Source organism: Danio aesculapii, chromosome 8 (genome assembly GCF_903798145.1).
Source record: "Danio aesculapii chromosome 8, fDanAes4.1, whole genome shotgun sequence".
NCBI lineage: Eukaryota > Metazoa > Chordata > Actinopteri > Cypriniformes > Danionidae > Danio > Danio aesculapii.
Window position 1 is genome coordinate 23732244 of NC_079442.1, and position 27220 is coordinate 23759463.

At 35.6% G+C, this 27220-nt stretch overlaps 1 protein-coding gene across 1 annotated transcript in view; it reads right to left on the minus strand.

The window, feature by feature from the left end:
• The window catches only part of fancc (FA complementation group C), a 34017-nt gene extending 8004 nt beyond the window's left edge, over positions 1–26013 (minus strand). Inside the window, exons 1-10 of the mRNA XM_056464357.1 lie at positions 25852–26013; positions 18713–18800; positions 17558–17652; positions 11609–11716; positions 9387–9451; positions 9054–9218; positions 8818–8974; positions 4412–4467; positions 2177–2276; positions 1819–1894 (exon numbers count right to left, since the gene is read on the minus strand). Of these exons, the coding sequence (XP_056320332.1) occupies positions 1819–1894; positions 2177–2276; positions 4412–4467; positions 8818–8974; positions 9054–9218; positions 9387–9451; positions 11609–11716; positions 17558–17652; positions 18713–18800; positions 25852–26007 (1066 nt within the window). The 5' untranslated portion in view covers positions 26008–26013. The remainder of the gene's footprint in view (positions 1–1818; positions 1895–2176; positions 2277–4411; positions 4468–8817; positions 8975–9053; positions 9219–9386; positions 9452–11608; positions 11717–17557; positions 17653–18712; positions 18801–25851) is intronic.
• Positions 26014–27220: the final 1207 nt, after the last annotated feature.

Genomic DNA, 27220 nt, shown 5'->3' on the forward strand with positions numbered 1-27220 from the left:
ATCAGAATCTTATTCCGGCCCATGCCTACATCGAACTCTGTTATCATTTTAAGAGGAAAAAAAACTGTTTTGAAGAATGTTCCATCTTATTATTGTGTAAATGACAAAAATCATGTCATGTCATGTCATCTGGATGAACCGTCATGCAAGTTCTGTAAAGCACCAAAGTCTACATTTAGCTCAGTGAGTTTAATAACTAAACTCGGGCATTCACAAGTCTCTTATCAGAGACCATGGCCCCTTCACGCCAATCATTCCATGTACAGTAAAAATGACAATTGAACCAGAGCAAACAAATAACAGCAAAGAAAAAAAGAGCTCCTGGTGCAGCAGGCATGCGAGTTCTGCAGCTATTCTTCTGCTGTGCTTCTTATAGAATAGCTGGCATTGTGAGGGTTTCCTCCGGAGCTCAGAGGGCACTGAAGAGCCCTGAGTCCTTTGGGAGCTAAGCCAGAGATAGATATCAGAGGGAGCCTACAAGGGGGAAGGAGCCTGTTTGTGTGGGACTGCTATGATGGAGGGAGCAAGATAAAACCAGGCTTTGGAAACTTCAGATGGTGGATATTCAGGATCAAGGTCTCTAAAATAAAACTCTAGATACTCATTGAGACAATGCTGATTATTTTAGTCAGCTGATGAGGTAATGGTTTTGGATAAGAGGGTGTGGTTGGTGTATGAGTAAAAGTAAGAGATTAGCTGTGTTTTGTGGTCAGACATAGTTAGACTACTCTGCAGCTGTGGTTTCCTCTTATGCTAAATAAATAAATAAAAAGCTGATTTATATAAAATAATTTTTGAGAGTATAATAACTAAAAAGTTATTATATGAAATAACTTTTTTTTTCACTTTTATTTAAGGTTTATAATTCAAATCGAATCCACTTGATTAGTAAGTAAGTCTCTTCTAATATATCCACTAAAAGACCGAAAATGTTTACAAACTGTATTGTAAATAAATCATATAAACATTTGATTATTACTCATTAATATTAATGAAATTAATACAAAAACTGAATAAATATATATTTACACCCATTTACAGTACACAAGTAAATAAATAGACTCCATGATGAGTTAAAAAATATAATTTTTATTTTATGTGAGCCTAGTTAGGGCATTTTTTTTTCCCACAATTACATTTTAATTTCTTAACTTAAAGTAACATTTTATACTAATATTTAATATATAATAGTTTAACATTAGTTAACTACTCTAATTAACTCTGGTATTTTGGTAGGTACATATTACACTATGAGCAACATCGTTTTTTTGTTGATTTTGTCATTTCCAGTGCTTTTTTTCTCTATAAAGATACATTTAAAAAATAAACGTACATTAAATATCATAAAAATAATATAATTGGGATCTGTGCCAATTTAATTCACCGTCCAATTATTTTTTTTAATTAGTTTATTTTAGATGACAGGATTAAACCTGATATATATTTAGGACAGTATACTCAAAAATAAGTCAGCCTCCACTTGTTCCAAAGGTTTCTTTCATCTTTTAAACACAAAAGACGATATTTTAAAGAATGCTGAAAATCAGTACACATTGAACTATGGACATCAATGGCTACCTGTTCCCAAAATTCTTCAAAACACCTTCCTTTGTGATAAAAAGAATGTCATTAAGGTTTGTAATAATTGTGAATACAAAATTTATTTTTGGTCAAACTTTCCCTTTAAATACAAAGTTGCAGAGATGATGCATTTTTCCCCTATAAAATCATGTGCTATAAACAGAAGAGCTTTGCAACTGTTTTTCATTAGTGGAGTGAAGGCTTGCATTTCTTAGACAGTAGTAGGTGATGCTGTACCTGATGGTGCTGTCAGTAAAGGAGAGAGTAAACTGGGCGTCACGTTTGGGAAGAAAGCTCTCAGTGGCAGACGATCCTACGAATCATATATGCAGACAGATATCACAAGAAATCAAGTTTTGAAATATCATTTCGTGTCGTTAGAGCCCCACTAGCGACACCAAACAGACCTGCCAATCATGTGAAACTCCACAGAGGCCGAGCTTGATTATTTCTCTGCCTTGTTTTCTCTAGTTTGTGGTCTCTGTGGGATTCCATATTTTTGGAAACAATCATTATTATTTTTTTTGTGATTCGGTTGTGCTAGTTGCTAGTGGCAGAGAAATTATGCATTGGCCTTCTGGAAGTCAACCTGTACCTGTGATTTCTGTCCAGTCAGTCTCTGGAGGAAGCAGACAGTGAAAACCTGTATGAGGGCTCTAACAGCCAGACTCTCATCAATCTCGGTCAGCACGTTCCTGCACACACACACACACACACACACACACCACACACACACACACACACACACACACACACACACACACACACACACACACACACACACACACACACACACACACACACACACGCACACACACACACGCACACACACACACGCACACACACACACGCACACACACACACACACACACACACACACAGACACAGACACACACACACACAAAATAATAAAAAAATAAAAATGTACAAACCCAAGAATAACACTAATTTCCCCCTAAAAAAAACAAAACGATTTTTTTACACTTTTATTTAGGGGTGTAACGGATCACGTTGATCCGTGATACGTACAGATCACAACCCACGGTTCGAAACACATGACCCACAGATTAATATGTATTATTTTACTTGTAGATTTATCCTAAATTTGTAATGATTGCAGAGAGATTGCCTTTCACGTCATTCAAATCACATGTATAAAAGCATTTAGGCTTTCCCGCAAAATATAATGATGAGGGAAGTCGTCGTGGTGGGTTATTCTGGATGTGGTGGGTTTCTTAGGTTAAAGGTGTTTTCTGTCACTACTTGTTTAGCCTGCATTAATGCATTCAGTGTAAGCTGCACGATTAATCATCAAAAGATTGGGATCTCAACACCCACGCAACAAATTATAAACGATGGTGACTTGTATATGTTTATTAATCCTTTGAATCGCTGCATTCAAATCTGTGTTTGAGAAACGCAAAAATTAAGAATGAGTTTCCGTCTTTAGTCTTTTGAGTTATGAGGTTACAATACAAACAGTGAAATATCACAGAAGTACTGGGATAACAGTTTATAGTTTAGATGAAACACCACAGATGTATATGGTAAAGATTAAAATCACCATCATATGCTCAAAAATGAAAGTTGTAGGCAGCAATTACAACAGCAACAGTAGTAGTAATAGTGAATTTTTCACAGTAATAAATATTTTACAATTTATTTTTAATTCAGCTGATTATTTCTTAATTTTATTTCTAATAAAATACAGGTTTTGTTTGTTAAAACCAAAAGTTTCTTGCAATACACTTTTTGTACTAAATGGAAAGCAAATTACATTTGTCTCCTCTTTTTGGCTGATCTGAAAAAGGGTCCGATCCGTGACTAAAAAACCATGATGTGATGATGTTATCCAACCGTGGGACTTGTGATCCGTTACACCACTACTTTCAAATGAACATTTTTTACACAATTTTACACTTTCAAATGAAAATAATGTAGCATTTTTATTCTTTATTTTACCATCCGTGTTGTGTCCTCACAATGTGCAGCATAAACAAGTACACAAACATGCAGAGTCAGTTATTGACCTATATTAGTTTTAGTCTAATGGCGATTTCAGACTGCATGATTTTAGCCCCTATACTGACTCACAGACAGGTTTTAAATGCCTGAAATCACAGGCAAATCGGTGCTCGTTCATGCGAGTATTCACGCAGTGTGAACTATCAAAGACACCATCTGAGAGAATCGCTGATGAGTCGCTGACACCTGTGAGATATTTGGCATGCTAAATATCTGGACCTGTCGGTGATACAACATGATGCCGTGTGAAATGTGTTGATCAAAAATAACATCGGCAATTACCTAAAGTCAACGAGAAAGCAGCATCCACTAGTATGGGTATCTGCAGGCCATAAACAGGTTGGGGGAGAAGTTAAACGGGCTTCTTTTTGGTCTATTTGGACCCAAGAAATGGAAATAAAACTAGTGGAAATGTGGCAGAAGCACCTGTGTTTATCCGATGTTTCATCTGAGCAATGCCACAACATTACAAAGTTAAAGAGAAGTTACAAAATCTCTTTAAAAGCCAGGTGAGCAAATTAAGTACCTTTTCTGCCCAATTAAAGGCTTCTTTCTCGTTATGTAGTTAATAACAAAAGATATACTACATGACCTGGCGTTGTTTCCATGACAAAAAGAAAATGAATGAATGAATAATCAATGATCTAGAACTCTATATACATTTTTTTATTTACCTTTTTACTTTGCTTAACTTGATTTTAGACTGGTTTAAAATGATCAGAAGTATTTTTTATGTCATTTATGAGCACAGATTCTGTACAGGTCAGAAAGTACATATTAAATAAATACAAAATCCAATATTCACCTGTAAATCTCGCTGACTATGAGGAAGATGTGACAGTGACGGGCTGAAGCTTGAGGCTGTTGGGAGAACAACAACACTTCAGTACTTTAGAAACAAAGTGTACTAGTCTTAATCTTGTTCATCCACTAGAGGGCAGTACTGCAATAATAATATAATAATAACAATGGTTGCAATGTCTCACAAATCCTCTCCCATAAATTCGCTGCTGCAAGTTTAACGGCCAAGTTTCATACCAACAAAATGCACATTGCTTGACAATACAGCAATATCATCTGTTTTAAATTCATGTGAAAGATTATAGATCCTAAAAAAAAGTTGGATCCAAGCAGCTGTACACACATGTCTGGTTCAGCGTGTAAACTTACATGCTCATATTTTAATGGAACAGGTTTCATTAATATACCCATAGTTCATATGGGCAAAGAATGTCATAAAAACATTTCACCCAGACCCAAAACATCAGTGCTCCAGAAAGCCCACATGTGCCCCTGCAGGCTTTGATCCTCACAGCATTTGTCTGTGTTTGTGTATGCATGTGTGCTTGCGTGTCTGTCTTAAGGCCACAGGGAGAAGCCTCATTATTCTCTCCTTTATTTGGGACTATTAAAACGCCTGCCACACCCAGCCCACAGGCACCCTCATCATACACACACACACACCACCCCCTCCAAAGACCCTCAAACCCCAAAAGCATCTCAGATATTCCCGTAACCCCAGCTATTCAACGCTTGCCAAAAGCCGCCAATTTGCTGCTCCAATAAAAAGAGACGCATTTGAGCAACAAACATTAGATGGTATGATCCTGTCTCAGAAACAGAAGACAGTGATGGAAACAAGAGCGAAACAGAGATCACAGGAAGAATAGTTTACCAACTCATTGCCAAATTCATAAAACCAATGAACGAAACAATATGACTGGAATCACTAGCATTTTTTCACAGATTCAGATGCACCTAGAGCCAAAATTCCAGCATGAGATTGATCTGACTTCAAGACAACAGTCAAACACTATCTTTCAAAACATTCACTTCAATAAAAAAAGTAATAAATTAAAAAAAATTGTGTGTCAGTGTAACATTGTGGTGTTTTATTACTGAATTAATCTGCTTTTGAACAAATAATTTGGGTCGATGTTTTAATTATCCATTTATAGACAATAGGTGCCGCTTCAACCTAATGAAGAGCAGCACAGCACAGCAAAATCTGACTAGAAGTTGTAAATGTTCGTTAGAAATTTTGTTTGATTGAGAAGGCGTCGATTTCCAGAGCAGGTACAGGAGCTTTGATGATAAAAGCTATTTCACGATTGGTCAAATTTAATGCATGAGAATAGCTATGTTTCCATCCAAAGATGCAAATTAGATGCATTTACAAATATGCAAAACATTTCTGAATAAAGCACCATATCAAGGATATTATTACTGGTTGCAAAAAAAAAAAAAAAGATACATGTAACAGCACATTGGATGGAAGAAGATTCTCCTAAGGTGGCTCAGTGGATTTAGAGACCTCTGTCTTAGGTCTATGTAATGGAAAAAAATACTGCAAATCTACAAACGAAGACTGATATTTTTCTGAAGAGGTAGAAAAGTGGTACAGCATAATTAGATATGTACATTTAAAGGTTAATTAACCTATCACTAGGCCCATACAGAATCTGTGCTCGCAGAAATCTGAGGATTTGTAGCCCATTGAGTCTATTTTTTTTACTTGTGAAACGTGTGTAAATTTATATTCATTCAGGTTTAAAATAGATTGTAGTAATATTATTGACTATTTATGAAAATGTTCATTTATTTACAATACAGTTTGTAAAGTAATATTTTCTGTCTTTTAGTAGATATATTATATGAGAAACTTGCTTTGTTTAGCAAATAAGTGGATCTAATTGGATTTGCATTGTAAACATTAAATAAAAGTTGAAAAGGTTTATTTTTTATTTCATGTATTAATATTTTATTTACAATACTCCCAATATCATTCTGCAAAAATCCGCACATTTTTTTACAAAATTTTGCGCAGAAATAGCAAAAAATGTTCGCAGATTCTGCCTGGCCCTACCTATCACCAATGTAATCTGAGGTAACGACAATGTAACACAATGTAACTTGTTGCACAAATGTATCCCCTGAAAAGTATTTATGATGGCAGTACTTTATTTATTTATTTTGCATTTTCTTTTTAGTATTTTATTTTTACGTTTTTATAATATCTTTTTTTTATTATTATTCCCTCGTCTGTAAGGGGTTAAATTGTTGGGGAAGGAGTTGGTCTGAAAAAAAAAAGAAATATAAAAAAAATCTTTAAAAAAAAGCAGCATTTCCATACAGTGAGTCAAAGAGAACAAAACCATCACTTCCAAATATCCGCCGATGTTTGGCAAATCCCAGATATCAATTCAGTTGAAGTTTTTTTGTATAGCACTTTTTAAAATAATTATTGTTTCAAAGCAACTATACAAAAGGTGCATATTATTGCTTAACAATAAAATTAAGTTATAAGTTACAATCAAAAATAAATTATCATATATAAACATAGTTAACCTGCAGTTTTATAGCATATAGTTGATGTCTTTGAGTATATGTTTAATGAAGTGTATCAAAATGAAAAATCGAATTTGCTGCAATCTGTACAGTCTTTTTTCTTCTATAGTTACTTCCAGCCCAGAATACGAAGGCTTGATGCAAATAATGTGCAGTGGCTTTCCCGAGGTTGTGAGACCGCTCTTTGGAAGTGCAGATGCTCAAGACCGTTCTAGGAGGTAATAATACCGAACCATTTTGATGAAGGCCTTTGGCTAATCTTTATATCATTTCAGAATGACCAAAAGAACATTTCAGAAGTTGCGCAATGTGGTTGTGCACTAGTTTGTCTAATAATGCCATCCCATCATGTCTATTTCTGTTACAGTATCACATGATTTTTGGATGCACATACTAGAATGTGAGTGGAAAATGTGTTTCCATAGTAGTTTATGTGCAACTTTTCTTATCGGATAAAAGGTTTCTTACTCAGCTGTGCGCATGCTTTTTTTAAGTGCATTTAAAAAATTGATGTGCATGTTAGTGTTTCCATTATGCAATATCCCAAAATGTGCATAGAAATAGGTGGATGGAAACATAGTTAATGATCACGTGTTTGAAACCCAAAGTCCTCTACATGGAAGCTTACATGAAGTGGCCATGTCATTCTTCATCAGAGAAGAACAGGTCAGGGTTTGGAACAACATGAGAATGAGAAAACTAATAGCAATAGAAAACAAATAGCTCAAAACATAAGTCTAAAAAAAATTTCAAATAAGAGATCACATGACAAAGGTGTAGGAAACGACTGTCTGCTTTTATATTTTATGAAGGCTGAAGCTTTCTCTCCCTAGTGAAAACAGATGGGCTTTCCAAACACTCATCCATACCTTCTCCTAACACTTCAGGGAGGGTCAATTACAGCATGGCAAAAACATCCCCTTTCTGGCAGTGGGACGCTGGAGGATGCTGTTTATTGTTATTGGATCTAAGCTTTGAGGAAAGTGGATGAAAACAGAAATGTGAAACTAATTTCTTGTTTCCCCTTTTTGATTGCAGTTTAAACAACTCGTTCCTGCAACGTAAACACGCTGCATAGCTTAATCTGCTCTCAAGCACAAACAAATAAGAGCTGAACGCAGCTGCATTTGGGCCTCATTTTACCTGTCTGTACCTCTTCGTTTGAGATGCTAAACAGATCAACACTGAACCTCAAACATCAGCTACAAGAGGACTGTTTGACGTCCTTAGACAGACATGTACTGTAAATAAGGCCTTGATTTCAGTCATTTACATTTCTTTAAGCAGGAATGAAAAGGCCTCATAAAGATGTGTACGGACTGCCGGGCCTGGTTCGCATCACGCCGATGCCGTGTTTTTAAAAAGAGGCCAGCGTATCATGCAGTGCCGTTAATCTCAACACACCGTGTACCATACGAACAACAGACCATCAAATTCCTTCTTTACTGCCATAGTTTAACTGTCAACAAGGCAACAGCAAATTAATTAGCAACCGAAGCAAATATTATGACATGCAGCACTAGTTGCCATCAAACATCGCAGTGTGAACTTGTTGCTAATAAACACGGTGATTGTGTGTTGATGTAAGGTGCTGATATATCTAGAGGCTTTTAAGAGTAATGACTATTAATATTTTGACAATGTGCAATTATACAGCATACCACTGATCAAAAAGACTGATAGCGCCAGTGAAAAGGCTTTGGTTTACCCTTTTATGTAGAATAAAAATCTAAAGGGTTTATATTATCAGAATAACAGAAGAAGAAAAAAAAATCCCATGATTGTCTTAAATTTTGCTCATCAGAAAGTGAAAATATGTTTTGAAAAAGATCAATCAGACAGTCAAACAGATATCAAGCTTACCAGTAATGAGTCATTAACATGCTTGTCCAGACTCTGGGTCGTCATTTGATGGTCAGAAAGCACAGACTCCAGTAAGCTCACTGCTGCCCCCTCCAGACTTAACACGCTCTGACACCACAGAGAAATTACAGCCTCGTCCTCCAACACCAGTCTGTTACTGAATGACAGCAAACACAGTCCACTGAGCATTTTTGTGCACTATTCACTCTGCTCTGGTGCATCATAATGATATCTACCTGATAAAAGCTTCACCGACTTCCTTGATAAACTCTTGATTGAGACAGGAAGAGCCACAAGACTCTGAATGCTTTAACAGAGCTCCAATTAGAGGAGCCATCTGAGTGCATGTGACCAACGCAATGCATGCTGTGGACATGGTGCCAATGTTGCCATTGGAACATCTTCGAAGAGAAAACAACGTTAAAAATTGAATGTGAGAGTGTATTATTTGTCACAATTTCAGTTCATTTAAAATGTAGTACAGTAATAACTGAAAAACTCTGAAAAAAATAATAATTTATAGTTGGAATAGCATATTTATATACAAAAGTGATGTGAAGTTTTATTACCTTGCTGATGCATTTGGCAAGCAGTCACAGCTTTTAGAAACCTCCTCTATCATCAATGACACAACCTGATAAAACAAATGTGCTGGGTGACATCCTTTATACTGTACACAACTGACTTATAATGATTGTTCTGGGTCCTAAAATCGCATCATCGAGGACTTTAATATTTTTATTTTAACAAATATTCTGCTGGGGAGGCACGATGGCTCAGTGTGGATGTTTCAAGTCCTAGCTGGGTTAGTTGGCATTTCTATGTGGAGTTTGCAAGTTCCTCCGGGTGCTCCGGGTTCCCCCACAGTCCAAAGACATGTGCTATAGGTGAATTGAATAAACTTAATTGGCCGTAGTGTGTGTGTGTGTGTGTGTGTGTGTGTGTGTGTGTGTGTGTGCGTGTGTGTGTGTGTGTGTGTGTGTGTGTGTGTGTGTGTGTGTGTGTGTGTGTGAATGAGTGTGTATGGGTGTGTTTCCCAGTACTGGGTTGTGTCTGGAACATCCGCTGTGTAAAACATGCCGGAATAGTTGGCGGTTTATTCCGCTGTGGCAACCTCTGAAATAGAGACTAAGCCTATAAAAATTGAATGAATAAATGAAGTATTCTGTTTTGGCTTTATTTAGAACTATTTATATTGTGGTGTCCAAAACATTGATCGCGATCTACCGGTCGATCACAAAGGTAGCATGGGTAGATCGCATGGTATTAATAAAACTAGACGTCAGCCTATCATCCATCCTCACTGAAAGCTGTTGTCTGATTGACATACAGGGCAGCCAGTCTGATATCTGATCTTTTCTAACAAAATCGCACCAACTTCGCCAAGTGCTATGGCTATGGCTATAGTTTTAAAGCACTTAGAGAAGTTGGCACTTAGAGAAGTCCAAATATCGTTCCACCATGACTGATAATCATTAAGTAGCATGCTTGAGGCTGGCTATCAGCAGCTACTGTCCATACTTCCCTGGCTGATTACATTCAGTGCAAGTCATCAGAGTAAAGTCATCAGAGTTGTAGGCTACAGTTGTTAAATACAGTTATGTAAGGCACATTAATATATATTGTACAAATACAGAATTCTCCCCACATGTTTATAAATAAATATATGTTTTCCATTATTATATTAGGTAGATTATTTTGATTTGGTCATTTTATAAGTAGCTCACATGCTAAAAAAGTGTGGGCACCCCTGGTGAAGATTTTCATCAGAGTATATACAGGAATCAGACAGTGAAATTCAATAACTTTTAAGACCCTTTCCATGCATTTAAGGACCTTATAACCACTTTTCAACCAGAAACACTGCTGAGATTTTAACTTACAGTATATTTACTAAATATTAAATGTAAGAAGTTAATCCAAAACTAAAACATTTATATACTGAATAAAAATCTATTGAATCTAGCTAATTCAGTAGGTTGGCGCCTATAGAATTGCAGAAATAATGGTGTTGCCTTAGTTACTGCAGTAAACAAAGCAGCATGATGCCAAATCTAGTAGAGTTTCATTGATTTTATAAACTACACAGCATCCTGATATTCACAGAATATAAAGTTATAATAATAACTTTAGCATACAACCATACACTGCATAATCAAAATGATCTAAACTTTAATACCTTGCAAAATAGCATTTAAGATATTTTAATACTTTTAAGGGCCTTAAATTTCTCTACATTGATTTATCAACTTTTAATACTTTTTAAGACCCCGCAGACACCCTCTTAATCGACATCCGATTTTAATCAATAGTCGATCTTTTACAATCAAGCTGACATTCAGTAAATTGACATTCTTATTTGTGCGATATTTCTTAGCCAGATCATATATTTTAAGTATTTTAAAAACATATATAGTGTATTCATTTCATACATATAAAAAGTTTTGCTTTCATAACTGGAACATGGTTATTCAAACCGCATTCAATAGGCTTCATGCAGTGAATGGTTTTGGACTCTAAAGACATGTTTTTGTTTGTTTTTTGGCTAAGCAAGTTGACATGCTTGATAATGTCAGCTCACACATCGTTAAAACGACAATTAAGATATTATCGAAGACGTTAAATACTGCACACCCCTCCCTATTCTTCAACTAAACATTTGAAATCTACTTGGCTGTAGTAACTGTTTAGTAGAAACAGCAGTTTCAGTGTTTGGGGGAAAGATAGATAGAAATCACCAACAGACTGAAAAAAGATACCAAAGACCAACATTAAACAATCATTTCCAAACCTTCTGAAGAGCCTCTGTGTGGTATCGCGTCGGGGTTGATCCAGCATGTTTCACTGTAGCGTGAGCCACACTGCCCTCCTCCTCAGAGATCAGATGACACAACATATTCTGTCCAGAACAGATACATAACAGAAAACAATGCTGATGACAGCTTTTAAACACAACACCCCCCATTTACAGCGGACATTTAATCACACACCATCAAATACAAAGCATTTTATTTTTGCTTTGATTTGTCTGTGCATAACTGGACAGCTTTTGCTCATCATAAACACATCACCATGTTGCACACAAATAATAAAAAAAGACAATGGATCGGGTGGCAAGGCCTGTCTGTTTATGAAAGCGCAAAGTTTAAGCCTTGACAGAAAACATGTCTGCTTGCGGTGGGGCCATGTGGTTTCTTTAGGTTTACAGTATGCTAAGATGTCCTCCACAGACCCAAAGAGGCTCAATTACTACCATCTGAACAGCAAAAACACACTCCAGATCACACGTAACTGTAAGCTGGGCTGTGGCAACAGTGCAAGACCAATGAAACACAGCCTTTCTATATTCTCTAGTTTGTTTCTCTACCTAGGGGTGGAGAAAAATGGAATCGGTCATGATAATATTTTTTGGTTCTTCAAAGTGGCAATTTAGACAGCACTAAACCACATGTATGAACTGGCTAAATCAAAACAACTTGCAAAATGCTTAAAATAAAAGAATGAAAACAGATTGTTTAAGAGGAGCAAATATTCACTTCTCGGATGTTTAAAAAAAAATAAATAAATAAATAAATAAATAAAAAATAAAAAATTAAATAAAAATCACATGACAATTGTAGCTGTAAGATCTTCAAACGAACTGTCAACCTGTCATTTAAATATTAAAGAGTTACTCTGCCCCAAAATCAACATTTCAAGAGTTCATACTTAGATATTGCTTGATGTTATTAGCAGGTTTGGCATGCTGTCCGAGAGGGAACCCTGAGCTTGGAGATAATTGAGCCCAGGGCTCCCGCCTGGTCAAAAAGCATATAAGGGGGTCCGAGATCAGGTAGGTCTCGAGAGCTCCCCCTGGTAAAATGAGGAAAAGGAGGAGATGGGGTGGCAGGGGGGATTCTTCCAAAACGAAGATAAGGCAGTAGGGCGAAATCAGTCCATTTACTGGCTTGGATCTATCTGATTGGATTATTACTGATTACAGATGAGAGACCAGGCGCGGTTAATCAAATGACGTGCTCTTCTCGAAATTAGTTTGTAAAACTTCATTTTTGTCATTAACTCACCATTCACTAGTTCTAAACTTCTAGGTATTTCTTTATTTAACAGCATGTTGTTGAAATCCAATAGCCATTGGCATAGATGTTTATTTATTTATTTTTTTTTTTTACTATGAATGTCAATGGTTACTTGTTTGTAATAATCTTCTAATAACAATCTATTTTTGTGATCAACAGGGGAAATTTTTTTTAGAAGTTTTGTAACCACCTGAGAGTGAGTGAATCTTTATTTTTAAGGTTTTTAACAAATTAATACAATAAATAAACTGCTTAATTAACCTTGTATTATGATTCATTGTGATCTAGGTGGTATCAGCTGAGAGTTACTGAGAGTTACTTTTTAACCTTTAAGTCCATGCCAATGTGTTCAGATTATGAGGCTTAAGCACATCGGATGGTTTTGTGCAAAGGTTTAATCCACTGGGGTTAGGGTAATAATCTTCTAATAACCATTTTTTTTGTGATCAAGAGGGAAAAATTTGGTTTGTTTTAAATCGGAGGTTTTGTAACCACCTGAGGGTGAGTAAATTTTTTAAAGGTTATTAACAATTAAATAAACAAATTAATTAACCTTGAATTATGATTAATTGTGAACTGAGTGGTATCTGCTGACAGTTAATTGAGTTACTTTTCAGAAAAATCATACTTTTAACATGATTAAAATACATTATGACCTTTTTAACCATTATATCCATGCAGATGTGTTCAGATTATGAGGCTTGAGCACATCGGATGGTTTTATGCAAAGGTTTAATCCTCCAGGGTTAGGGTAATAATCTTCTAATAACCATCTTTATTTGTGATTAAGAAGGGAACAAATAATTTGTTTTAAATTCAAAGCTTTGTAACCACCTGAGGGTGACTGAATTTTTATTATAAGGTTTTTTTTTTTTTTTTTACAAATTAATACAATTAAATAAACTGATTAATTAACCTTGCATTAAGATTCATTGTGACCTGGGTGGTATCTGCTGAAATTTAATAAAGTTTCTTAAGAGAAAAAAATCCTACTTTTAAAATTATAAAATTACATTATTATTCTTTAATTCCATGCAAATGTGTTCAGATTATGAGGCTAGAGGATTTAATCTCATCAGATGGTTTTGTGCAAAAGTTTAATCCACTAGGGTTAGACTTATGGTTTTTAACAAAAGGCAAAAAAGACAAAGTGACAGCGATATTAAAGACAGGGTCATTCTGCTCAGTTTAATATAGCTTTTGAATGTGTCTGCAGAGGTAAATGTACTTAAAGAGACCACACAAGTCTCCCCGAGGACTGCTTCCAGACCCCCAGGAGCCCTGAAGCTGCAGAGGGGCCGACAGACATCGTCTGGTCTCTCTGATGTGGAGAAGGCAAGTCAAGCTGGCGCTCCAGAGCAAAGGATCACTGAAGAATGGGCAACATGCTCTTTAATAACAGACAAAAACATCAGTGCATGGCTCTGTAGAAGAATCCTTCTTCTTCGTCTTTTCTTCTGGGCCAAACCACCCACACGAAGAGCACAAACCAACTGGCTTCATGAATGACAGGACTGTTTGTTTATTCATGCCGAGTGGCTAAAGAAACACAGCCTGGAATCATCCTAGATGAGCCTCACATTGTAACCCATGCTGATCAACATGAAGGCTTTCTCAGATGGGTGAGCCTTCATATGTTGACAGTGACAGTAAACAGCGCTCGGAACAAACAAGGACGGAGTAAATGGAAAAAATGCACAGTCCATTAAGAGCTCAACAAACACGAGGATGGAAAAATAAGAGATCAGTGGCTTGCTGGGAGAGGAAACACGTCAGGCTGGGATGAGAAGAAAGACCCCAGGGAAATGAACTCAAACCAAATCAATTTGCTAAAACACAAGAAGAAAGAGAGCGAAGACACTGGACAGTAATTAGGTTACAGCGAAAAAGAAACTGAGAATGGGATGCGCCGATAAACAAAAAGACAAAGTGGCAACCTTCCAGACCAGTGCGATCAAACTTAAGTCAATAGTGGTTTCTGCATGCAAATTCAACTGGTAAAAAATATTTACAATAGTATTGTGGTGTGTAAACAACTAGAAAAATTGATTTAAGTGATATGGCAAAAAAATATATTTATAAGTGGTGTAACTGATCAAAACCCACAGTTCGGAAAGCATGTGACCTGCGGATTGATAACTTTTCTGAACTTGTGGATTAATCCAACATCGTTAACAATTGCAGAGAGATCACCTCCCGTGTCATTCAAATCACGTGTATAAAAGCATTTTGGCTTTCCTGTAAAATACAATGATGACGGAAAAAGTTGTGGTGGGACCTACCTAAAGGCTTTTATTAGGTTAGTGTTAGTGTCTTAGGTAGTGTTTTCTGTCACTACTTGTTTAGCCTGAATTAATGCATTCTGTGTAGCTGCACGATTAATCATTAAAAGATTGTGATCTCAATTCAAACCCGCTCAACACGAATGATAAATAATAATGATTTGCAAATGTTTATTAATCATTCGAAGCGCTGCATTCAAATCTGCGTTTGATCGAGAGAGATTCTGTTTTTACACTTTTTCAGTTAGTTACAAACTACAAACAAATAAATAACACAGAACAACCATCAAAATTATGTCACTGAATTAGTTTTCAAAAATGATCCATCTATAATGAGTTTTAAGAGTTAATTGTTGAATCATTAATTGAATATATATATATGTTGTACAAGATGTTAGATTTCTATATTTAGCATTATCAGCAACAGTAGATCATTTTTTTTCTTGAATATTTTTTCTTTTTTTCAGCTGATTCTTTCTTCATTTTTATTAAAATTACAGGTTCTAAGTTATGTTTGTTACAACCAATGGTTTTTTGCAGAAATATTTTTGTATAAATAAAAAGCAATTGACATTTGCCTCCTCTCTTTTTTGCTAATACGAAAAATGTTCCGATCACTGTGACTCAAAAAACGTAGTGTGATCCGAACTGTGAGGTTTGTGATCCGCTACACCACTAACACTTACTGTTGTTATCAGCAGAAATTTTTATCACAAAACTAGGTTCCTTGGAAAAAGTTTCATGGTTTAGTACTGTTTTATAACATCATTCAAAAGTTACTTTAAATAAACCATGGTATAATTCTTAAGCACAAATAAGTAAAAGGAGACTGACCTGCCTATCATTAAGTAACCTTCTGCAGGTCAGACATTTAAAGACTGTATTCCCTCCTCCTAAATTTCATCGATCAAGTAAATGTTCACATGTCTATAATCTGTAACTTCCTAACACAAAGCGAGTCCTAATCCCTACCGTGTCCTGTATCCCTTCCCCACAAACCATACGTACACACACTGCTGGAGCACCAGGGATTGTTAGCTAAGTAAATAAATAATGTAAGATTAAATACCATGTCTCAACCCCTGACAGAGAACCCACACCTCCCTCTGACTCCACTTCCCTTCGTATAGGTCAAAAAACATCTGGCAAATTAAAAGTTTACTTTAAAAGCCCTGCTTTAATTAGCGCAATGTTTTATTAGATGAAAAAAAAATAATCAAACGAATGCACACACGTCCGAATCTGGCAGAAACGCGAGGGGTTCTGTATTGCTTATGGTAAACCATCTGTGTGAACTCTGTAAAAAGTTGAAAGTGTACAATTATTCGAGTTCTTTTTCATCACCCCGCTCTCCTAACCCTGATTACATCTCTTTAAATATAAAAGTGTACATTGGGAATTTCTAAAACACTATCGGCAGTTGGAAAACTGTAGGGGTCTGGAAGAGCATGGCATTTATTAGGAACATCACAGACACAAAATGGCTCCAAACATTCAATGTTGCACAGAATTTGAAAAAGTTGGAGAAGGCAGATTTTTCCAATTATATTACTTTTAGCCAATTTTAATATCTTCACACATTTGTTTTGTTTTATTTATTTATTTATTTATTTATTTATTATTGATTTAACTGCATCTTCACACTTTAAATAAATACAACTAAATTACGAACATTCAGTTGGGGTCCTCTGATTTTCGAATTGTGATTTCCAAAATAGTGAAAAAGACAGAATTATCTAACAAGGAATTTCATGGAATTAAAAAAAATTCTAATTATTAATTCCACCTAATCAAATCAACTGATGACCTAATGTCAGTGCAAAAATAATAATTATAATAAATAAGAACGCAGCATGTCTGAGTGGATGAAGGCTCCATTTTATTTAGTGTACAGTATATATATCATAAATACGAACTGCGTAATTTCTAACTCAGCTGATCAAATGATAATAGTGTCAACGCTTGCCTCCCACCAGTGCCAATATACATTCATATCGCACATATTGCTCATATCACACATAGAAATATAAAATACAGTTACCAATAAAATGTATTTTTAAGGAATAATTACACATTTTTCTGTGTTTTACTTTTATGAGAACATAAAAGAATTATTACATAAATAATTATTTAGTTCAACTCAATGAATGAATGGTAATACAAAATGGATTTGAATTGAACTAACATGTTTTCTGGTTACTAACAAAAACAGAAAACACAATTTGAAAAAAAAAAAAACAGAATTCAGTAAAAAAAATAAACGGATAAAAAATAAACAGGCCCAATATCTGTCAGAATCTAAATTTGTTAAAACGGTTTGGTGATTTACTTATCTGTGCATTAACCTGGAGGGTTTGAAAAGAAGTAAAATGTTGGCTTTACCTTGATCCACATGTTGGCTTTTCGTTCAACAGCGTTCAGTGGTTCAGCGCTGTACAGGCAGCTCAAACATCGCAGCAGGAGTTTCTGGCTGCTCTCTGAGCATACATAAACAAGAGCACAAGACAAAATGTCATTTATAAGATGTGAAATTGGCCATGTTATTCATCTCTCTAATGGGAAACCAATGTGCTTCATTCAAAAAGTCAGATTTCCTTGTTTGCAATTATATATATATATATATATATATATATATATATATATATATATATATATATATATATATATATATATATATATATATATATATATATATATATATATAATTTTTATTTTTTACTTTTTCACTCAAATTGTAATAATATATTTTTATTTATAACAAAATAGGTATCCAGTTGTAGCCAAACATTATGTAAGGAAAATATATTTGCTTTATATTTAATGATGCTTCAAGTTAAAACAGCTAAATATGAGAAACATGGTACATTTGGAAGGGGAAAACATACTGTACATACTGACTACAATAACCACATAAAGAACATACTGACTACACAAACAACATAAGTTATTATTTACCTGGTTCTCCTTGTATTTGATTAGCTGGCATTTTTTGTCTTGATAACCATATTTTCTTGCTTTACCACAGTTGAAACTACGCATACAATCAAAACTTCACAATACGCTCAGAAAACTTACTTAAGTGTAATAATTTGTTTGAATAAAGGCCGAAGACATGAGATTTACAGGGCCAGACTTTACTTTTGGCCACTAGTGTACATTTAAATTACATTTATAATATAATTTTCTTTTAATAAAATTTTTTATTGAATAAATAAAAGAACTCGCAAGTAGTTTCAGACTTTGTGGAAGCCACTTTATATAATGGGATAAAAACTGCAGCAATAAATCACATCCGTTTAAAACCATTTTTAATGCTACATGTGAACAATACAGCAGGTCTGATATGAAATTTTAGGAAAGGGATGCGGTGAACAAAGAGGGGTTGTGAGTGAAAGAGAGCCAAATAACAGAACAAATGCCCAGCAGGCCTCTACAGGGTTCATTGGAAAATTAGTGTAAATACCCAACCCATGCAGACATATTTCTTGGTCTCAAATAGGAAACACACCCCCAAGTATAGAAGAGTCGTAAATTTACCATCCGCAGTAACACATGAGTTCCAACAAAGTCTTCCCAGGAACTGGCCAATAAAAGGAAACGTCTTCATGGCCTCACTAGTGGAGTTCTGTTATACAGTAAACACACAAATGTCTTAGACATAAATGGCAAGAACCTGCATATGTATAATGAAAAATGACACTACATAATCAAACTCTACATAATGGATAGAATGTGGCCTAAAATCAAAATGTCGATTAATTGAACATCTGAACTCGATTACGATTAATGAATGGTTATTTTCTTTGTTTATTGTATTTGTTTGCCCTCATAGTTCCCTGACAGGTTTTGTACAGTAAATTTGCTGACATATTACAAGTGAGAGATTTTTGAATGAAGGGTGCATTACTTAATTTACGCAATAATTGAAGAAAACACACACTATCTATGATTATTTATTGAATATCAATATCAAAATATTGAATATCAAAACAGTCACTTTTTCCTAATAAATAAGTGAAAACAAATAACTTACACTTTTGGAAAAAAAATATATTATTTTCAAAGTTTTCAAAAGTAGAAAATAAACATTTCTTCTAATAAACATATTTCTTCTAAATAAAATAACTTGTATATTCTGTGAATAATATTTTAAACAGTGCATTCCTTGAATCTTCTGTAAACAAATATATTATTGTAAATAAAAAAATATTGTAATAGAAAATATGCCATCATATCTGGCACAGCTTCCAATCATCAACAATGTAATGCAAACGTGCGACATGTAGTTACATTTTTCGAGAGGTTTGTGGGTATACGACCGCGCGACGGCTACGCAGGACCATACCCATGCTTTCGGCGCAGAAGTATGAATCAGCCTTAACAGAGTGGGGTCACGTGACTCCACACACGGTAGGAAAAGTGAAAAAATTGATTAATTATAGGTTCTGAATGTCGATTTCGATTACTTTTCAATTGATTGCCCAGCCCTAAGTGTGGATACATTAATACTTATGATGAAGAAATGAAGGATGAACATTATGTGCAGAATGCATGCTCAGTAACAAACCTTTGAATTTAAAAACCTCACTTGCTCAAATGAACAGTATTCAAATCACAGATTATGATACGGACACTTGAAGTAGTAGACTTTATTAATCTGAATTTAACAGTTTGAAAAATGTATTAAATTTAAATACAAGAATTCTGGATTTGTATAAAAAAAATTAGGGAACATTACAAATTAGGGAACATTATTAGACACTGATAATATATGTTTAATTAGACTGACAATATGACAGTATTACCATATTACACTGTTAGATTGGCTGTTGGTGTTATAATTTTAGTCATTCTGCTTTGACTTGTAAGAGACCATTCACAGAAATTTGCAATTATTATCATTTTATATACTTCTTCACTCAAATTGTAATAATACAGTTAGATTAATACAGTTGTAAAAATACAGTCAGAATTATTAGCCCCCCTGTTTATTTTTTTTCCCAATTTCTGTTTAACAAAGAGATTTTTTTCAACCCATTTCTAAACATAATACCTTTAATAACTCATTAATAACTGATTTATTTTATCCTTGCCATGATGACAGTAAATAATATTTTGCTACATATTTTTCAAGACACTTCTTTACAGTTTAAAGTGACATTTAAAGGCTTAACTGGGTTAATTAGGTTAACTAGGCAGGTTAGGGTAATTAGGCAAGTTATTGTATAACGATGGTTTGTTCTGTAAAGCAATGTTCAATAGAGGAAAAAATATACCTTAAAGGAGCTAATAAATTTGAATAATTTAAAAACTGCTTTTATTCTAGCCAAAATAAAACAAATAAGACTTTCTCTAGAAGAAAAAATATTATCAGATATACTGTGAAAATTTGCAAATATACTGTGAAAAATGGCAAATACTAAAAAAAGAAAGAAAAAAAAAACAAAGAGGGGCTAATAATTCTGACTTCAATCAATTAATTTATAACAAAATAGGTATTCATAAGTGGCCAAGCATTAAGTAAAAACAGCTAAATATGGGGAACATGTTATATTTTGACTGTTATATACAGTACTGGCTACAATAACCATATAAATTATTTATTATTTTACTGGTCCTCATTGTATTTGATTAGCTGGCATTTTTTGTGCATCTCTTGATAACCATATTTTCTTGCTTTACCACAGTTGAAACTACGCATACAATCTAAACTTCACAATCTGTTAAGAAAACAGTTACATTCACAAGAAGAAAAAAATCTGTGACAATTGGCATTCTGTGGTCAATAAAATTGTTACAATGTTGCCATCAATGTTGAAACTCTTCAAAAATGTAAAGGAAAAACGTTAAAGTTTTGGTACACTATATCGTCTAAATGTAGCCAAAAACTGTGGAGTGATGACAGCTTTCCCAGTGAACTCATATCGTCATATTGTCTGGCATTCCACAAGGATGTGTCTTAGGTCCATTTTCATTTCCTCTACTGTACTTGCTTCCTTGATGACCACACCAGCATTGGTTGCATGAAGATTCAGCATACCCTGCTTTCACACACATTTCATATATAAAGTACTCTAAAATAGATGCCTCTTTTACCACAAATGACAATTCCTTTGGTGGCCTTTTTTGCAATTTACAAAGGCCTCTGTAATGCAGCATTAAGAACTGTTTTTAAGTACTGTCTGCTAGAATTGTTTTGGGCTACATTAGGGAGGGTTTGATGGTTGTGGAGAGGAGCTCAGCAAGAACAAATATTCTCATGTCAGAACTGTAGACTAAAATTTTCCTCATCAGAATGAACTGTCGACACCAGATCCTGTCTCAACTCATCAGCTGTGGTCAAAAAAAATCTTTCATAAGCAATACTAACAGTTTAAGTGCACAATGAATGTACCCCACTTGCCTAGCTAGCTGACATCACAAGTATGAACAATTAGCTTATATGAAAGAAAAAAATAATAATTTCTCAAAGAACCATTTCAGCCGAATATTATAAAACCCTTTGATGGCTTTTTCATAAAACTATTCCCACGCAGACAGACGGTGAGAGTCACTGATCACTTCTTTAAAGTCAGTTACGTAATTAATGAAAACCAGCGCGCTAATGCAAAGGCATGTTGAAGATCACAGCTTTTCGCATCAGTTCAAGATGTGCCCAGCCAATTTACTGTACACTGGAAGCCATACAAAGGATCTGAGCCTTTTTACATTCCATAGGCACATACATTGTTGGATGCTAAATGATTTTAGTGCACGCATGAAGAGAATGACACAACTCCAGTGGAACTTTAACACACCGAGCCTCACAGAAGACCTGGTGGCAGCCAAAAACATAATTAAAACGAACAGAGAACACATTAAACCAATTATTTGCAGCTAGGGAACTGCAATTTGCAGACATAAAAGCTAATACAGTAGGTTTAAAAATCCTTTTTCCTAAGAGCTAGGGCCGCAAAATAATAAATAATCACAACGCTAAACAATTGTCACATTACACAGGCTACGATTTAAACGTGCTACTGCTTTGAAACCAAAACACAGCATTTCATATCATGATCTACATGTGTATAAATGAAAACAATTTAGAAACCAGTAACATATATTGTTACGGGCCAGCGACCTACCAAAAACATTACAAAAATCTTATCCCAATTCTACCGCTTAGCCCTTCCCATTACCCCTATCCCCTTCATTTTGCTCATTCACGTGAAGGGGTAGGGGAGTCCCAATTCTCTTTAGCTTGAAGGCGTTGGGCTAAGGAGAAGGGCTAGATAGCCCTCGAAACTGAGATTTTTCAGGGCCACACTCGTAAAACTTCCCAGAATACACCATCTACAACGGCAGATTGGCTGCACACGAAGGTCTAGAGATGCACAAATTAGTATTTGTTGTCATTATTATGAATTTTTACAACAAACTATTTTAATATATTCATTACGACGTTCGTGTTTTACCGTCATGCTTTAAAAAAAATGGTAAAATGAAAAATGCTAAATTTTGCTATAATCTCTAATAATAACTCCTGTAATAGTAGTTCCACAACAGTATGTCTCACGATGACACTCGAATACCCTGTCAGAAAAGTCTAGTGGCTGGGAATGACCTTTTTACAGTGTTTGCTATAACGTTAATGTTGATTTCTTGTGTCTACAATGATGAATATGGCCATGGTGTAAAATAACACAACTGGAATAACTACAGCCGTCGCGATCGTCAATCTCATTTGAAGCAAAAGATCGCGATGACATTTGAATTACGTGTGCAGGTGTTGTAGTGTCGTCTCATTTCTTGGGGGTAAATTTTGAAGCCTTTCCCTTCCATACTCTAGAAGGGCCAAGGGGAAGGGGTAGGGGTACAAAAATAGAATTGGGATTGGGCCTTACAGGCTTTCCTTCAGCTTTTTCCCTTCTTTATCAGGGGTCGCCACAATGGAATGAACCACCAAAAACTCATTTAATTTTATCAATCTCGCCACAACCCAGCTCTGAGATTGCACTACCTAATGCAACCCCCAGTGCTGGGAAACGCTTATTCAACCTATACCACCCACACCAACAGGGAGAGAACATACAAACTCCTCACAGAAAGGCATCCTGATTCTGCCGGTACACAAACCAGGGACTTACTTGCTGTGAGACAACCATGCTAACCACTGAACTGACCTACATTCGATTAAAGTTTTAATGCTTCTAATTATGCTCTTCTAATATAGACTGAAAAATAGTTTGAAAAGACCATTCACTTGACCTCTCATAAACATCTCAAAAGTCCAAATCCATCCCCATCTCAAGGGTACATGGAAATTGGTCCCAGAGATGTAATTCATGAATGTTAAGGGGGCAAAAGTCTTATGCAGAAATTCATAATTCAGAAAATGTGTTCACAAGCATGCACCTCTCAGCTTCCCCTTGAACACGGGCGCATTGCCAGTGGGCACCCAACTGTGCCAGTCCAAGAAAGAAAATCGTTTACGGGACCGTGAAACCTCCCCTTTCCAGCAGTACCAAGCAGGGAGTGGGAAAACTGGTTCTGATGGAATGCAAATGAGGAAATTGATATAAATGAGACATTTTTTCATCCCTAGGCGCGAGCCACGTCCTTAACTCATCCAAGTGCTGCTGTTCAGATCCGCTCCATTCGGGTCGTTTTTATGAGGCTCTGCCGGGAATACGGTTTAGGGCCAATTAAGAAATCCCGATCCCGTCACGTTGCTGAATGCTGCAAGAGAGTCTGACGCATAGAGACCATGATGGAAACAGAAGGCGTGATTGCATTTTGGCAGGGTGGCCATTGCATGTTGAAATGAGAAAGCCTGCGCGATCTTGTTTTCTTTTCCAACATGCCGGGCACCAAGCAGCATGGTGCACAGGGCCAACGGGAGATCTGCTAGTGCAAAAGACCTATGCAGAATGAATAAAGAGCTTCTTTCAAGGTGACGAGAGTCAGTGGGAGGCAGAAAATTTCTTAACACTGGTCCTTCACAGAGTCGTCCTATAGCCCATGCTGCCGCTTCCAAATTTGCAACGCTTGATGCAGGGATACATTCGGTTAACGCTGGCAGTCCCTGGGTGGTTGTTAGTCTGCTAAATCATCACCAGTGCTGTGCCAATGTCCAGCATTCATCCACACAGAGCGACTTCTGTTAGAGGTGCTAAAAGAGTTAGTGAAAGCACTATGACTTTAATTTTAAAGCCAATTCTATGAACTCTGTAGTGATGATGCAAGGAAAATACATATTTTCAAAATCGACTATATAATGCTGAGTTCTTAGTTACTTTTTAGATTTTAACACATTAAAGCACAGCAAGCTGTCCGCAGGCTAAAACTCACTCCAGGCAGTTGCATCTTTAAATGTATCTTATTTAAAGCTTCACAGTAAATTACACTACAGTAGGGTGAGCAGATGTCCCCTGTTTTCCAGACACTGACAATTTTTGTTGTCTTGTCCGAGACTGGAGCTGTTTTCAGTAACTATAAAAACATACAAAATGCACTGGCCTCAAATTTTAAACTCACAATAAATACTTGAAACAAATACATTTAGACACATTTAAAACTACATAAACGTGATTCTAAAAATTATGTAAGCATAAATAAAAAAAATAAAAAATTAAATGGTAAATGAAAATTAAACTAATTAAATGAATTAAATCAACCCAAATATTCCTGATATTTGTACAAAATGCAATGAAGTGGGTACCTATTATCATTGTGTATAGAAGTGCAATGAGATCCAAACCTTTTGGAAAGAGATCCTTATCATACTTGGTAAATTAATTGAAGAAAATATACATTTGGTTCCCAAATTATGTTTATTTCATATATACCCTATAAACCTGGATCTGAACACAAGCAAATGCAAACTATTAGATTATAATTTACTTCAAGCGAAGCGTGTTATTGCTTTAAATTGGAAAAAACTCATCCTGTGGCCAGTGGATTAAACAAATGACTAGTAATCTTGCTCTGGAGAAGCTGACATACACTATAATAAGGAACTATAATACTATACGATAAGAAATTACAAGATTTTTATAAAATATGGACCCCCTTTCAACTCATTATCTTATTGTATTGTTCAGATGACTTGTTTAACCAGCACACACTGGAAAGCTGTGAAATGCAGTGCTATTTACTTATTTTTTAATTATGTACTGTTATCATTTGAATTTATGTAATTTATTTTCATTTTATTTCACCTTTTTAACTGTTTATCTATTTATTTTCATTTATTCATTCATTTTCTTTTTGCTTAGTCCCTTTATTAATCAGGGGTCGTCACAGAGGAATGAACCGCCCTTTTAATTTTTTAATGTATTTTGTTCTGTAGTTCAAACAAAACCCAATAAATATATTTTGGGGAAAAAAATTATCAACGAAATCATGTATTATGTTTTGCGGTCTGTGAAAGAGGAAAACAAAAAAAACAAAAAAAACTCATAATACAATTATAGTACAATAGTTGACCCCACTAACCGGATAGTTGGCCCAGGGTTAATTTAGTATCACAGGCAGAGCTATTGTAGTTTTACTGATAGTTTTAATGACTGTTTTTATAACTGAGTTACAACTGGTTCACAAAATTTAACAGGAAACTTCAGCTTCATTCAGCTCAATTGTTATCAAAATAAAAAAGTCCTATACATGTGAAACTGAATGTTCAGACATTTTCATACCATTTGCTGCAACCCCTGCAGAATTTGCTGGAGAAAGTTCCTCAGAGGGCCAAGGTGTCTGCTTGTGTCCAGAAGAGCTGAACATGATGTAGCCTCTCCCCAGTTCACTGCTTTTTTCATCCAAAACTGCACATCAGTCTCAGAAACATCCGCCATCTTCTCAAATCTGCGAGGACAAATCGACAGGAAAAATACAAGGAATTCTAATTGGAAAACTATTCATTTAAAGTCAACATGAATTAGAAGTTGTGATCATCTAAGATTCTAAACCGAGACAAATATAGGACAAAAATAAATGTTGTCCATCTGGAATCGGTTGTCTCATCGGATTGCTCTCGTTTGCCTTTGCTACGATCTCTTGATCTTCTGGCAAGCGGATCGACTGTACTTCAAAAGTGTTTCTCAATTCAAAAAAAAGTAGCAGAGTTCATTATAATGATGCCTTTTGTTCATAGTCTGAGATGACAGGGGTTGTAATCAGGAAACGGGGAGTTGAAAATGTGTTATCCAATTGAGAGCTCTTAATTTGTCATCAGCCTGTATTTCATGAGCCGGCCAATTTGAAAACAGGAAGAAAAAAAAAAAACATAAGAGGCATTGGGTAGTGCGATAAAGTCTTCGTGGACATCATTGTAAACTTCCAGACTGCTCTTAACTCAGCGCTGAAGTATTTTTGACAAATAAACAAAAGCTAACAGTACTGAAGCCATCAACGGAGACATATCCTCATCTGTGTCCTGCTGGGAGGTGAAGTTCTCACACCGCGGCCACGGCGTAACGGGGTAGAAAAGGCGCTTAAACAGCTTGTGTGTGCAGGAGCAGGAGTTTGTGGGTAATTGTTGTTCTTAGTCTTAATGACAGGTCTGTGAAAGACACAACAAGGGAGTGTTTTTATGATCCGCTCGTAACGGCGGAGTCGTTTAATGTCTTGCCATCACCCCTGCTGGAAAAATCCCTTGGGTGAGACAATGTAAATATATAATTAGCCTTTCTTTCCTTTTTTTCATCAAACCAAACTATGAACAAACGCTTCTTGTTGACTTGTCATCCCCGCACAGCTTTCACCAGTCCTTCGGGGGACGCAGACGCCTGGCCAATAAACTGCCACGGCTAAGATGGGTGTAATTTCCAACATAGAATACTGGTGGAGCGCTAGCTGAATTTGTGCAAGTGAAAAATTATTTGGGCTATGTTATGTGCTGGAGAGTGTCAACATTGACACGTACCAACACATACTAATGTCCTGACTGTATGCCAGACAGAAAAAAATATGACTACAAATGTATAATTAGGGCCTTGACAAGCAACAGTCAAGAGCAGAGTAAAACAGGTCTGCCTGACAATCGTTTGATTTGGTTTGGTTGGCTGG